The sequence below is a fragment of the Mytilus californianus genome, unplaced genomic scaffold (assembly GCF_021869535.1).
Source record: "Mytilus californianus isolate M0D057914Y unplaced genomic scaffold, xbMytCali1.0.p SCAF_8, whole genome shotgun sequence".
Classification (NCBI taxonomy): domain Eukaryota; kingdom Metazoa; phylum Mollusca; class Bivalvia; order Mytilida; family Mytilidae; genus Mytilus; species Mytilus californianus.
Genome location: NW_026262734.1, coordinates 69,329,938 through 69,346,908, shown reverse-complemented (window position 1 = coordinate 69,346,908; position 16,971 = coordinate 69,329,938). Strand labels below are relative to the sequence as shown.

General features: G+C 32.2%; 1 protein-coding gene across 3 annotated transcripts in view; it reads right to left on the bottom strand.

Moving 5' to 3' along the window:
- The window catches only part of LOC127712169 (uncharacterized), a 31,503-nt gene that overhangs the window by 4,558 nt on the left and 9,974 nt on the right, over positions 1-16,971 (bottom strand). Inside the window, exons 1-4 of one of the 3 annotated variants that reach the window (XR_007986976.1) lie at positions 11,885-12,054; positions 7,620-7,787; positions 5,873-6,245; positions 4,478-4,490 (exon numbers count right to left, since the gene is read on the bottom strand). Coding sequence is in view for 2 of the 3 variants with exons in the window: in XM_052218465.1 (XP_052074425.1) it covers positions 5,873-6,238 (366 nt within the window). In the remaining variant the exon portion in view is untranslated. Of the gene's footprint in view, positions 1-4,477; positions 4,491-5,872; positions 6,246-7,619; positions 7,788-11,884; positions 12,055-16,971 lie in introns of those variants that run through there. The other 2 variants (XM_052218465.1, XM_052218466.1) reach the window with 2 other exon arrangements.

Here is a 16,971-nt window from a genome sequence, read left to right as displayed (position 1 = left end):
GTACCAATCCACCTAACAATCCACCACATATATAAAACAGAATGAAGTACCAATCCACCTAACAATCCACCACATATACAAAACAGAATGAAGTACCAATCCACCTAACAATCCACCACATATATAAAACAGAATGAAGTACCAATCCACCTAACAATCCACCACATATACAAAACAGAATGAAGTACCAATCCACCTAACAATCCACCACATATATAAAACAGAATGAAGTACCAATCCACCTAACAATCCACCACATATATAAAACAGAATGTAGTACCAATCCACCTTACAATCGTGCAAAGGTCATTCATAGGGGAAATTATTTTTTTAAATTTTGTTCAGAATGCAAAACCTACCTATAAATTTATATTATTGCCATTTTCAAAGGAAATATATAAATTATATAAAATGCACAATGAAATTTTTTTGAAGGAAGATAACTTCCTGATAAGCAGTGCATTTTTTTAGCATCAATTTTCTTTGATGAACGGGCAGTATGAAAAGAACAATTATACATTTCACGATATGCACCCGACAAGTAGACAATTAGTAAATTAAAATAAAATGCTCCCTGGGCGCAGCTTGATACAACCGCAGAGGTCGGACCCTGAACAGTTGGGGCAAGTATGGACACAACATTCAAGCTTGATACAGCACTGAATTTGGATTGTGATTAAATATTTGACACAGCATAGGTTTCTGACACAGAATGAATGTGGTCTAAGAACTTAAAATTTTCTAATTTACCTATTGAAACCATATCATTATTATATACTTATATATATAAATCAGAAATAACCAATTTAAAATGGAAAATTTTAAAGAAAAAAAAGGAAAAAAAGGGAGAAAAAATCCCTCCCCCAAATTTTTTGAACCCCCTTATGATTTATCACCCCCAAACTCAATCCCAGCCTTCCCTTTGTGGTATGGTATCTTGCAACACAATTTCAGAGAGATCCATACACTTACGCACAAGTTATTGTCCTGAATCTAGAAAAATGCTTGTTTTTTACCCCTTTTTGGCCCCTAATTCCTAAAATTTTGCGGCAATTACCCCCAAAATCAATCCAAGCCTTCCCTTTGTGATATGGAACCTTGTAGCACAATTTCATAAAGATCCATACACTTACACACAAGTTATTGTCATGAATCTAGAAAAATGCTTGTTTTTTGCCCCTTTTTGGCCCTTAATTCCTAAAATTTTGCGGCAATTACCCCCAAAATCAATCCAAGCCTTCCCTTTGTGGGGTGGTACCTTGCAGTACAATTTCAGAGAGATCCATACACTTGAACACAAGTTATTGTCTAGAAACTAGAAAAATGCTTATTTTTGGCCCCTTTTTGACCCTGTATTCCTAAACGTTTAGGGCAATTACCCCCAAACTCAAACCCAGCTTTCCCTTTGTGATATGGAACTTTGTAGCACAATTTCATAAAGATCCATAGACTTACACACAAGTTATTGTCCTGAAACTAGAAAAATGCTTGTTTTTGCCTCTTTTTTGCCCCTAATTCCTAACATTTTGAGGCAATTACCCCAAAATCAATCCCAGCCTTCCCTTTGTGGTATTGTACCTTGCAGTACAATTTCAGAGAGATCCATACACTTGAACACAAGTTATTGTCATGAAACTAGAAAAATGCTTATTTTTGGCCCCTTTTTGGCCCCTTATTCCTTAACATTTTAAGCAATTACCCCCAAACTCAATTCCAGCTTTCCCTTTGTGATATGGAACATTGTAGTACAATTTCAGAAAGATCCATACACTTACACACAAGTTATTGTCATGAAACTAGAAAAATGCTTGTTTTTTGCCCCTTTTTTGGCCCCTAATTCCTAAAATTTTGATGCTATTACCCCCAAAATCAATCCCAGCATTCCCTTTGTGATATGAAACCTTGTGGTACAATGTCAGAGAGATCCATACACTAACACACAAGTTATGTCTGGAAGTTACAAAAATGCTTATTTTTGGCCACTTTTGGGTCCCTTATTCCTTAACTGTTGGTACCATAACCCCCAAAATCAATCCCCACCTTCTTTTTGTGGTATTGAACCTTATGGTAAAATTTCATAGAGATCCATTCACTTAAACTAAAGTTAGAGTGCGAAAACCAATGTGTCTTCGGACGACGAAAACGACGCCAACGTCATACCAATATATGATCGCAAAATTTTTTGCGGTCGTATAAAAATCAGTGGGTTTTATACAAGTGATTTACTCATCCTGAAAATTGCATGATTGTTATATAAATGTAGATTGATACTTGAAAAGAACATCACAAAATAAAATAAAAACATCACATTTGGGTATTGCAAAAGAAAATCTAGTAATCTACACCTTAAACAAGTTTCATGGAACTAGAACACGGTTGAAACAGGTAAGATACTGAAATATCTAGTTATGACAGTGAATGTAAAATCTCAGGTGAGCTCATAAATTCCTGAAAAAATTGGGTCAGTTGACAGGTATGGTTATTGCAGGTCCTCTTGTGCACATTTCTTACACTTATTACAAATCCATAACTTAAGTCAACAAACAAAAATTTCATTCAGTAAACTATGGCTGTTAATTGCATTGATTAACAGGATTTGGTGTCGAAGTTTACCGATCGTGACCTTGATAAATAATGGACACAGAAACATGAATGCTGATATGTTTATTTTTTTTATATATTGTCCATTCCCATTTGTTTTTCCGTTTTGAATTTTCCTCGGAGTTCTGTATTTTTGTTATTTTACTTTTTGTTAACAAGAGTGCACACGCTGAAATGTATCACCAGCTTTACTGACCATTGATTTTATGTTAAAAGTCTAGAAGATAATGGTTTTTATTATAAGTATCATGACAATGAGATCAAGGTCAAATAAATCCTGTCAGACAGATATATACACCTTCCAAATATTCCATACAACAAATAAAGTTGACCTATTGCTTATGGTTATTGTATACAGATCAAAACACAAAATCTTAACATTGACCAATAAACCATGAAAATTGGGATCAAGGTCATATGCTACCTGCCAGACAGACATGTACACCTTACAATCATTCCATACATCAAATATAGTTGACCTATTGCTTAAACTACTTGAAAAACAGACCAAAACACAAGAACTTAACACTGACCAATGAACCATGAAAACAGGGTCAAGGTCAGATGATACCTGCCAGACAGACATTTACACCTTACAATCATTCCATACACCAAACCTAGTTGACCTATTGCTTATAGTATTTGCGAAAAAGAAAAACAGAAAAACTCAACATTGACCAATGAACCATGAAATGAGGTCAAGGTCAGATGATACCTGCCAGACAGACATGTTCACCTTACAATAATCCCATACATCAAATATAGATGACCTATTGCTTATAGTACTTGAAAAATAGACCAAAACACAAAAACATATAGTTGACCTACTGCTTACAGTATCTGAGAAACAGAACTTATCATGTAACTTTTACCCTGATCACTGATCAATGAAATGAGGTCGAGGTCAGGTGAATGTTGCAAGAAACCCATGTACATGTACCAAATATTGTTATCCTATTACTCGTAATAAGTGAGAAATTCACATGACAAAAAAACTAATTTCTTTTTCAAGCAGTCGCTGAACCATTAAAATGATTGATTTGATTGATTGGTGTTATACGCCTCTTTTTCTATTTTGTGGTGGTCAGTTTTTATTGGTGGAGGAAGCCAGAGTGCCCAGAGAGAACCACCGACCTTTGGTAGGAAAACTGACAACCCTAGTCAATTAAGATTAGAGTCAAGTGCACCTGCCCCGTTCGGGACTTGAACTCACAACCTCAGTGTTGACAGGCTAGTGATACAGTAGTTCGACTACTTAGACCACTTGGCCACCGATGCCCCCCTCCTCCCATTAAAATGAGGTCAAGGACAATGTACATAATGACTCGCAGAAACATTGTTTCATAAGGTATCTGCAAACAAGGTATGAAGCATCCAGGTCTTCTACCTATGGAAATAAAAGCTTTACACCGCCACCATCGGATAGAAATTCCTATGTCTAACATACTGTAACTTTCGCAGGCAAGACAATAAAACTATTTCATAAACATTGGTTAAAATAATGAAATTTTTTTCAAAAGAAAGTCTATGTACACGTTTTTGTAATAAAAATTAGCCATTCAGTTATATAAAATATATTCAACTTTTTTATCAAATTTGAAGGATCATATGACTTCCAGTAACTCCTGAGGCAAAATTCATCATTGCAAAGTGTAAACAAATAAAACCCTAAAAGAAAAGACAAAGCACGTTCTTGGTTTGCTGTTAAAATAACATGAAGGTACATTAAGATTAAGCAAAGCTATAAAAGCGAGAAATGTGTATCTTGGAATGTATTAATGAAGACATTAATGCAAAAAACATATATATGCATATGCAACTAAAACAATGCAAAATTATTTTATACTTTCCAATAAAACTAGTGATAAGTACTTACTCTGATGGAAAAGCTTCAAATGGAAAGATTAATTTTTTTTATTTTCAGAGTAATTTTATTTGCAAGCACAATGCACAAGTCTATAGAGACAATGCACTCACAAAAGCATCCTTTAATTATTATTAAGATAGCCATACTAAAGCTTTTAACTATTTATAAAGCTCTACATTAAAATTGCTATATAAGAAAGAATAAATAGAGGTTATGATAAAAAAAATGATGATGATTTCAGATATGATTAATCTTACTTTAATCATTTAATACATGTATATATATATCTTATGAATACATGTACATGTATATATCTTATGAAACCAAAACAATGGAAAATTATTTCCCCTTTTTGTCATGTCAGGGCCCTTTATAAGTGACCATACAGTATGGGTTTTGCTCATTTTTAACCTTTAGAAGCTTTAATCCAATTAATTTTGACTCTGGTTGATAGTTGTCGCGTTGGCAATTATATCACATTGACTTAATTTATTTTTTATATCAAAATAAAATTGATTCCATCTAAATATTCCTTAAACTTCACAACTGATATTCCAAAAAGTTTGCCAACGCATTCCTTAAATTGTAAAGTGCATGCCATTATACAAAATAATCAATTACACCAAACCCTTCCCTATATGTTTAATGTTAATTTTATCGTGTAATCGAATATCGGATATAAGAATATATCGGCAAATCGGATAAGAATATTCAGGTCATTTTGAACATTATAAACAAATAATGACAAACTATGGATGGTAGACAATAATTCACATAAATATTTCAGGACATTTGATTTATTTTAATAAATAAAGGATTTAAAAACTGCAAACAAATTTAATCATTACATAATCAGCTGATAATTTTTTACACAAACATCGTGGTGATGTAACTGATAAAAATCACTCCATCAATCCTCCAGCCCTTTCACATATTTAGCAATTGTCAGGGTTAGTAACATCTCAGGATTATATCTACTCATTATTGCAGAATATTCAATGAATATACATTCATCGTCTAATTGAATATATCGGGTAATCAGATATTTTTAGCTGTCATTTTGGGTATCCGATTTGCCGGAGTCTACTGTATTACAATATATACAATATCAAAAAATATTTGTAGACAGATTTCAATAAATTGCCCCTTTTGTCTAGCTCTTTAAAGGAGATAATAGTACATATTCTTAAACTATGAAAAAAATGAATTTGCATGATATTACATAGGTAATAGTTGACACACTTTCACCACAACAAATTCCATCCTTATATTTCAATCAAAATGGAAAAATAGGACAAGTTATAATTAGCACTTCTCTGATAACTTAATCTGCACGAGTCGTTACTATACCATTCATCATGTGTTTTCTACAAATAGGGATAATATTATGTAAATAATGACTACCTGCTTATGAATATCCATGTCTTTAGTGTTACACAGCCAGCTGTAGGTAAAGGGGAGATAAGCATTGTTGATAAGTGTAACTAACAAAGGCTTTTTGTATTCCATACTTTTAGCAACATCAAGTATTTTAGCTATGTCTTCTTTCTCTTCTGTGGGTTTATAAGAACCAGATGATTCTAAGTTTGTATTCAGATTACCAGATTTTTGGGGCAATAAATAAGGTCTTGGCGGTGGAACAATATACTGTTTACTCTTCAATATTGGATCATTCCAAAAGAGACATAGCAATAAAAGAATAACAATGGATAATGATGCCATCCACAGTGCAGTATGCTTGGAAATGGTCATGTTGAAACCTGAGTGCATAACATCTCTGAAAAGTATAAAATAAAAATAATTAAACATGGATAGAAATATAAACTCATCAAATAATGACTTATTACTTTAAAGAAAATTGAAATTATTTAGCAAGATTTTAAGATTTTCTCTGAAGTCAATTACACTACATGAATGACATTAAACATTACCAATTTTACAGCATCAGATGTGCATTTCAACATGATATCTTGTAAGTTATGCATGACATAATATATTTGAAAATATATCATATATATTCAGGACAAATCAGATGTTCATATTATTTGAATATACCCTGCTTTGTACTCAAACAACACTCTGAGTTGGGATTTTCATCACCATGAGCTAAATTTTTCAGCTTGCAAAGAAACAGTCAGAATTACCACCCTGTCTGGATTTGTTTTACTTGCTCTTAACCAACCAGTCTCTGCTCTTTTAATAAATGGTGTATGATTGGTTAAGAAGCAGCAGATTATATAAACTTAAAACTGGTATTTTTTTTGTTTTGGATTGGCTGGGTATAAAACCCACAAACCTTCATCTGTCATCCAAGCCTAGCACACTATCATGGGACCACAGAGACAGTTATGATAAAAAAAAAGAGATGACTGATATCATTTCAAGAAAAGCAAGAAGCTGTAAAAATGGGTTTTCTTTAATGTCACTGTTAAAGGAATCAAGGGCTATAACTCCTGAATACAAAAGTGAAAATCTTCAAAAACCAATTCAAACCTTTATTTTGTCATGAGGAACAACATATCAATATTTGAAAAGCTGGATCAAACTCACCAAATTATTGCATAGAATCAACATAAAATTCCATTTTCCAATCAATCAAGGACTATTACTACACTTAAAATTTGCAATTAACATCAACCCCACATATCCATTCATTAATTAGGCATAAAAAATGGGAATAAAAAAAGTATTAAAACATTTTTAATATGGCTGTGGTTAAAAATATATCATATAGCAGAATAATATCACACTGCTACACTTGCAAAGGTTTAGAAAGTTTAATTTAGTCCAATTCAAGCCAAATATCCTTTGAAAGTCCAGGTCTTTAATATAACATCAGTGAGTCCTTAAAAACACTGTTTTCTCAAGTAAATGAATAAAATGTCTTAAGAACTGTGCCATAGCTTATTGAAACGGTGCACTATGCAGTGTGAAAAGACCCTAAGAAGGGGAAAATCAATTAACTTCCAAATTTATTTCTACAGAATAATCTTCAGAAATTACATACAGGATCTACACAAATATTTATCTCACTATGGATACTAAAATTTGACTTTGCTCAACCATTGTTTATGTTATTGGGTCTAATAAGGAAAGTTGTCTCATTGTCAATCATTCCCCATCTTATTTTAAAATTTATACTGGTATTAACACATTCAGTTGATGCTACTATATATCATCTTGCTCCTTGATATCTGTGTAGAACTAGAAGCTGACCTCTCAGGGTATACAGAAAACTGTTCACTTCACTTTTCCTCTTTTCTTTCATTTCAAGGTTGAAAATAAGAGTCGCCAACTTGCAGTTCATGCGGCTCATTGCCTACAAAATGTACAAACAAAATGAAATAAATGACTAAGTAACATTTTTTGGAAAAAAATATAAATTATATCCTGCACAAGTGCATGTACAAAAATGTATAGGACACTTTGAATAGCATGAAAAAGTACATTTATGAAAGAGTATCTACTGGGATGGGATGGTGGTGTTGGAAAGACATGGATAACATACAGCAAACATGACCAAAGATATTAAAGCCATGCAGGGATTACCACAGGCTTTTTATGGGTGGTACTCCTCCAACCTTGAGTTTTTAAGAACAACCCTTGGTTTTCCAGTATTACAATGATGACTCTTGATTTTCGTAGAATAAACCTTAAATTCTATGATTATATATGAGAAAAGTTTGGACAATATTTTTCTTACTCAGTCATGTCAGTATAATTTCCTATGATTTTGAAAGATTAGTCATGTCAGTATAATTTCCTATGATTTTGAAAGATAACAATTAAGTTTTATTTTTGCCATGAAATAAAGATACACGTCAAACTCAGTAAATATCCATCTAAATAACATTTAAATTTTAATTGATGAATTCAAAAACACTATAACCTTGATATTTTTGCTTTAAATAATCAAGAATTTTTTAAGTTTACTGCGGAAATTTACCTTAATGAACTTACTTAAATTAAATCTAATACAGACAGCAAAATATTGTTCTATTCTAAATTTGGATATTGATGGTTCTTTGACCCCTTCTTACAGTGTGTATATTTCCCTATGCCTGTGTCTTTAGTCGCCTTTTAGCATTCAATGATCATAATTTATGTGTAACTGGTAAGTTCTCCGGTCAGGGATTTCATTACCACAAATTGATTAAAACCTTTACCCAATTCTTTCATAGCTAAAAAGATTTGGTTAGGAAGTTTGGCTGTACCTATAGAATTCTTATTATAAACAGGATATCACATCATTATTTTGATGGTACTGTTGATTATAATGCGGAAAATTTAAATACGATCCAAGTTAACTTATTTATCCTTTGAGTAAACTTATTGTCAAAGGTTACTAATTTTACACAGTGGTAAAATCTTTAAATATTGTTTATATAGGTATTTACATTGATTTTGTTTTTGAAATATCCAAACATAACTTTAATCTAGGTGAACATGATTAATTTATAAGATGTAATTGGCTTTGAACTAGCTTTCAATAACTGTGAGTATTTTTATATCGGTTCTTTGTGTCTATAGTTATCATGTTTTTTTGTGTTGAACCGATCTTTTGAGTAAATCCAATTGTAACTGATGTTACATTTGTTCTTATTATAATTGTGCTGTTACACCACTGTCCCCAGTTAAGGGGAGGCTTTATTGCTTACAAACATGTTTAATCTATCTTATTCTTTAGTTAGTGCCTGTCCCATGTCAGGAGCCTGTAGTGTAGTTCAGTGGTTATTGTTGGTTCATGTCCGTTATATTTGTTTTTTTTGCAAATTGTTTTGTTATAAATTAGGCCGTTAGTTTTCTTGTTTGAATTGTTTCACATTTTTTCATGTCTGGGCCTGTTATAGCTGACTATAGGGATGGGTTTTTCTCACTTTTAAAGACTGTACTGTGTCATGTAATAGCTTACATTTTTGTACATTGTATTTTCACTTATTTGTACTTTGGTGGATACTGTCACATTGGCAATCATACCAAATCTCCTCATTTTTATATTTGTACAAAAATGTAATATATTACAAAAGGTAAACATTTTATAAATAGTTTTCAATGGTTAAAATAATTACAGTACTTTATAACCGCTTCTTTGAAAAAAATTCTGTAACGACCCAATTATATTCTGCAATAACAAAACGTTCAGACATGTCAGACTTTGCATTTTCTAAGATATTTTTGTATCTAAGCAGAAGATGACAATGGGGGTCTACAGAAATTTAATATTAGAATATTATTAGATTTTAATTTAATAATGAACAGTAAAGAAAAAAATGTAATGATATAATTTAATAAAAACAAATACATCACAGATAATGGATCACATGACTTGTAGCTTATACATATTGTGGTTGATCTAAACTGTCCGCTTAAAACCTGTAACCTATAATTATCAACCTTAACCTCTTGTGTTTGAATGAATTAGGAAATATGTTCACCAAATAATATATAAGCAGAAAAAGACAGGTCTAAATTACAAAATGAATTAGTAAAAGCATTCTTAAATGGTCATTATCTTATATATCTATTTTTCCTTATGAAACTCAGGTCGACTTTGGAAAATAACTTCAAGAATTATCTGAGTGAATTGTTAAACAAGAAGTCAACTGTTTTACTAACAGGCACTTTGGGCATTGAACTCTCTTGTTTTCTTATCCTTTTTCTTTTTTTAAATTCTAAAATATTCCAAAAGTTTCAAATTATCTAATGTGTTTTTGCTTCTATTCACACTTGATCTGTTCAATAGATCATACTTGCTGCCCCTCTATTCATATTTTCCACATAAGAATAAAGGGGCAGCACATGTAAACTACTATTATCATGATTATTGTAAGATCGTATACATGTAAACATGATAAATAAAAACAAGAACACATCAATCAAGTGAAAACATGGAAATAAGTAAATTAAACAAATTTTTTATGAAAAAACTCATAAAAACACTGGGGAAAAACGAAAAAAGATGAAATGCCTGTGGTTTCACTTCGTAACAAAAATATGGACATTATCAAGGCCTTTTAAACTGACTCAGCTAAGTCAAGATAACAGATACATTTGTACACTTAGATTGAATAGATTCAGATAATATGTCAAAGATAAAGGATTCCGAATACAAATCATTAGATAGGAAGAATGGGCTGTGTGTTCCTGTGAATTTTTTTAAAAATATCTATATGGTCTTAATACTTGTATGGTCTGGCCCATTAATAACCAAACAAGTATGGCACTGGCTACGGTTACATGGAAATGTAACAGTAATAGAATAATTATTGTTACATTGGAGACTAATAGCCGGAATGCAGTGTTGGGTAAGGAACCGATTAATTAAGAGTTTAACAATAATAATTGAGTCTACAGTTACATTGCGTTATTGTTACATTAATGCAAAATAAAACTTGAAAACTTTTATTTGAATTTTGCAATATTGCATACAATTTTTAATTTTTTTATTTACAATGTCAATTCTACAAATCCTGTATGTTGTATATGGAAGCATGATTTAGTCCCACGCATTTTAGTGAAACCACTAAGCAGCCATCACAAACAAGTGATGCAGCAATGTCCACGTCTGTATTGCATACTGTACAATTACATTTTGCACTATCCCTTTTTGAAGTTTAAAGAAACTTTCAATGTCTGTCATGATTCATACGAAAAATTATTTGTTTAATCTTTCGATGTTTATGTTATATTGTGAAGGCAATTCAGTAATGTTAACCTTTGCCGACATGTTGAAACTAGTGGAATCAGTGCTTTCATTTTCTAAATCCAGATATTACGTGATCGTAACTTCGTTCTTATTGGCGAAAACAATTCAGCATCAAAACTATAAGGTTTAAGTTTAATAAATCTAGCTTACATTGAAGTGCATAATTAATATGTAACGATAACGCAATGTAACCGTAGACTCATATATTATTGTTACATAATTAATCGGATCCTTACCCAACCTTGTATTCCGGCAATTAGTCTCCAATGTAACAATAATTTTATTATTATTGTTACATTTCCATGTAACCGTAGCCAGTGCCAACAAGTATATGTATATACTCATATGGTTCAACTCTACACTTATGGTCGCACCATATGAGTATATGCATATGGTCATGACCATACCCTTATGGTCCAAACACTTATATGGATTTTTCAGCCCATCTAATCTGGTGCAGTAGAGCTGTCGACCAAAAACCTTCATGTAGCCCACCAAAAAAAGTCTGATTCAAACCTGTTCACGATGGAACTATTAAATTTCTTTCAAAAAATAACATGTTTTTCATCTGTACCTACACATATATACCAAAAACAACGATAGCTTCTGTGGTAAGCTGGTTATCGGCTGACTACTACACTTAAGTTTTATTTGGCAAAACCTATCGGAATTTTGGGTCCTCAACAGCTCAATGCTCTTCAACTTCGTACCTTATTTGGCCTATTTTTTGTATTCGAGCGTCATTGATATGTCTTTTGTAGACAAAACGCGCGCCTGGCGTACAAAATTTCAATCCTGGTGTATGGTTAGTTTATTTGTTCATAGCGAAGCGTTAAATACAAGAGGATTTCCAGTTTCTTCTGTGGGTCCAAATCCGGAAGTTTGCATTGGAAGTCTAAATATAGGTTTGTATCGGATATGATACGATTTATTTCGGAAACGTCATCTACTTTTTCTGTAGCATTACATTTTACTGCGTATTTGTCGCATCGTGCTTTAATGTGTCCTAAATGTTGAACATACTCTACATACACTGCAGTTGAATGCATATATCCAATGATTAACAGTATATTTAGAGTAGAAGACATTAACCTTTAGTGCTAACCTCAGTATAGACTGCTACAAATGTATAAAGCTAATGTATATATCCGCTTACCTAGCATATGATAGCAACTAGTATTTTAGGCATGGAGCAATGATGTTCATTAAGCGCATACATTTTCATCCTTCTTAGCCGATTGCACTGTAATGCATGATGTATAAACATGCCAGTAAATGACAACACAGTATTTCGTACAGCACGCTTGTGTCGTTACCATTCATGATAATATGCATGAATTGGTGAATATTAGTGGCACGTTCTTTTGTGTGTTGATATGAGTTTTTAGTGGGTGCGGGTGTATATTTGTATATAGCGCATTAGCCATTTTATTATGTAGAAGTGCGCCGATATAGAACGGTGATTCATACCTGTAGAAAGAAAGTAGCTTTTGAGAAGGGGGCTCCTCTTCTGATACGATAGAATTTTTTTTAGAGTTGTTTAAAAACAAAGTATTCATTGCATTGTGAAAGGCCACAAAGCACTAGTGACATTAACAGATTTATAAAGATTGTAAGCAGAAAAAATAAACGGTCATCATACATAAAACTTATTTACATTTATTTTAATGTACTTCAGTTAACTGATCTTAACCATATTTAACTGTGTATGCAGGTTCTGAGTGAGTCAGTATTAGAAAGAGGTGAAGATTCTTAAAAGGCTATCATTATATTCATGGCCTTAGAAATACTACTGTTCCAACTTCAGAATTATTGTGAGAGAGCCTACTTTAAGGGCCATGTGAATCAGATATGAGGATACTAAAAAATTCCGAAGATCCGCTAGATCTGTTAGTACGTTGCATTTGAAAAAAAAATCGTCTCCCTTAGGAACATTTTAACTGTTCCACCTATACGCAGCAAAATCTAGATAGTCGTATAACTCATACTCCGTGTAAAGACTGAGCCGTGAGCGTAGAGATATGGGTCCATAGATTTAACTAAAGTTACCAAAGTCACACAAAAACATTAAAAAACACCTATGGCATGCATAAACATTCAAAATAAAGTTATTATTTGAAATATTTGTGACAATTATCTTTACCATAAGGCCTAAAAGTAGATTACATGATGCTAATTATTAATAGCTCTAGTAGATAAAAAAAAAACTAACTGTCATATAACTTTTTTAAGGATCGTAATGATGCTTTAGGATAAATTCATCGGTTTTCAAGAGCTAAATTGACAGCGCGTCGTTCCTATACAATGGCTTCCATTTTCACGATACAAGTAAATTAGTGGCGGAACTGGGGAGGTAATTTTGACGAAGTAGAATCCTGACTGATACCACCTGGCAGGATTAAACTATAAGTTTCTTTTGATATGATATTTAACATTTCAATCTATGTAGTAAAAATGATAGATCTACACGTAACGCAACCTATTTACCTACATCCTTCGAAAGATACAGTTTTGTTATAATGGGATAATCCTTGAGGTCACCAAACATACTGTAGCCACAGGCAAATTGAAGTACGCCGAACGCTGATCGTTCTTATACCATGTTTACCAAATACTAGTACTTACTAGACTAAACATGTTCTATATCATAATATGATGGTATTTGTAAACCAACTAACACAAATTCTTGTATTATCATTATAAGACGTTCAAGCAATGTCTAGAATTAGTAATAGACCATTTCGTTGTAGTACATTTTAAAACGCTTCCTTTTTATTAATATTTCAAAACAATATTTAATTTATTGTACAATTGTTGAGAGAAAGTTTTGAGGTTTAACTATGGTTAGTTAACTGATTTTTTTTTTACCACGCATGCTCTAAGACGTGCCTATCGTATGTCTCGAACAGCATTTTCCTTTTTGCAAAATTTATTTTGTGTATTTTCCACCATGCAATTTCATTTGTCCCAAGGTATGTGAAACATTCCCGGATGCCCAACATTTTCAAATTAACAATAGTGTGCAATTTTAGTGGTCAAAGCTGAAGGAAAATACATGTTATTGTTGAGTGAATGATCATTGTTTCTATAAATATCAGCAATGAGGATGTTCATTCTTTTAATTGTTCTCTTTTTGTCTTTTTTTCCGACGGCGCGATATTCATCTGACCCATTCATTTCACTTTATAAATAATTTTTACTGGCGAATTTGTTTGGTGATAATGTGCTATATAAACCGTACTGACGGAATCGCAAGCACAATCTAGAAGTGTTGACCTACAATTTTAATCATGGATACTTACAAGGTTTGTTACAGTTGAATACGACTTTGTGATTTTTTTATAACTTTTGTGTCACATAAGATATATTTCTATCAAGATCTGAAATGCCACATGTAAACAATGAAAATCTGTATGAAGCTTAACATTTTCCATGACAACCATCTTCAGAATATACACGTACCATTTGATTTATTTATAAACTTGATGCTGAATATCACCATGCAACGATTATCTAATATGCTTTATAGTTTGAGATACGGGACGAATTTCAACGGATCCGACTTAGTATTTGTTTGTGTAAATGTAATACAATAACATTATAATAATGATAATGAAGTAATTCATACAAATTAATTAACTATTCAAGATCACAGATAACAATTTCAAACCAACTGCGTATAACAGAGAAATCGAGATTAGCGTGTATCAAGTATCGTTTGAACAGGAATTTGGTTTCAAAACACAAAATTTACCAAGCAGAAAACCAAAGACTTAACTTAACAACCACCCTGTCACTTACCGAAGAAACCATATTCGTGTATTTTCTAGATTGACTTGGTAATCCGTAATTACTGGTTATAAAATCCCAGATACATATGCAAAGTTGATTGAACAATTAATGAAAATAACACTTTATAAATTGTATGCAAATATTCAAATTCGAGCAAACGTAGTGACTTTTCAACAGGTAAATTTCGCGCAAACGTAATGCGTTTTTTCGCGCAAAAGTGGATTTTTTTCCCTGCAAACGTAACGCGCCGATCCGGGGTGCTTTTCGGTATATACTAGGGATGTCAACTCGGTGAACAATTACTTATCGAGTACTCGTTGGTTTCATCGAGCGATACTCGTGTACTCGCTCGGAAATATATCTACAACACGGAAACACAAAAATACGTATTTTACATTCTGTGGTTTGTTGTTCAGCGGACGAAAAACCATCTACATAAGTATCTCGGACAAGGAATTACACACCATAATTAACAGCTCATTACCTACAAGTACTAATTAAGTAAAAAAACAATCATCTAGTCAATATAATTTAATGAACACCTATTTAAAAATTATAACAAGGAAAATCCATATCAAACAATAGTATTTGGTAATCGTTAAGAAAACACATTTAATGTTTACAAGGGCGTAAGGATTAGAAGTTTAACTATTCGCTGAGGGTCACCAGAGGATGCAACGAATCTATTTTATTTGGACAGATTTTCTTGTCAACTATTATTGGGGACAGTCGGTTTTGCAACTTTGGAAATTACAGTCTTGCAGACGAAAATATTCACTTTGATGGTACCGATGTGATCAAAATGGATAAGACATGTTTAGTTTAAAGTGTGAGCCTAGGTATAGCCCACATATTTTCGGAGGCATTTTAAATGACAATTTAACACAAGCATTCGAAACAAAATATATTTTATTTACAAGTATGATTAATCAGTGATGCCTATTTAATTTTCCGAAAGAGGTTCTCAAGAAGATCAATTTTATACAAAGAAGACAGCAATATTCTAACAGAAAACCGATTAGTCGAGTATCGTTTTGGTATTCGATACTCGGTACTACCGAGCGATACTCGAATACTCGAGTACTCGTTGACATCCCTAGTATATACCATCATCAGGAACGCTCAAAGTCAAATATTCAAAAGCAAAGGATGTATTTATTAACTACCGAAAGACTCAAAGAGCTATATGACCAAAAGTACCTATAAATTTATACCTTAGACCTAAAAATGCCAGTTTTTCAAATTCTATATTATAAAGCAGGAACAGTGTAGTTTGTTCTACAAAGTGCTATATTCTTTTTGATGAACCATTGTAATGCAAATTTCTCACATTTAAAAATAAATTTGTACCCTAGATTATGCGACAACTGACAAAGTTAAAACAATGTTCTATTTGTATGTGAAATATATACACGGAAGTGCTAATTATCGCTATTATTATACTTCCCTAATTTAAAAAGAAAGCTACCGTGTTACGAACATTATATACTGTAGACAATACAACAAAGTTAACTTTTTAAAACAAGGTTTTATATTCACGCATTTTAAAAAAAGTATGTAACAAAACTTAAGGTTACCCGATACTAAAAACACCTAATTTTAAGGTAAGAATGTAGAAAATGCAATATTGGCGGATTCTAATTAAATTCTACATGCGACTAGAGTATGTGGAATCGAAAAATGATATACACGATAGTTCAATATTTCCACTTTAATTTGTTATTTCAAAAAATCCAGCTGGACTAACAAAAAGGATGTTTAATTAACATTTTTATGTCAATTTATTGTTATTACATATTATATTTATAAGTGAGGTCGGTCATATTGTTCAATACTTAAAATACTTGTTTAAATGTGTGCATTGGTATTTCAAATCGCTTAAGTAATTGTTTAATTGCCAAAACCTTTTCGATAAACAGAAAAAAACCCTTTTAATATCGAATAGTAGAGTTTGTTTCGAAGGAAAGTTGTTAAATAATTATGTAAATGAATGTCAATCTTCGAG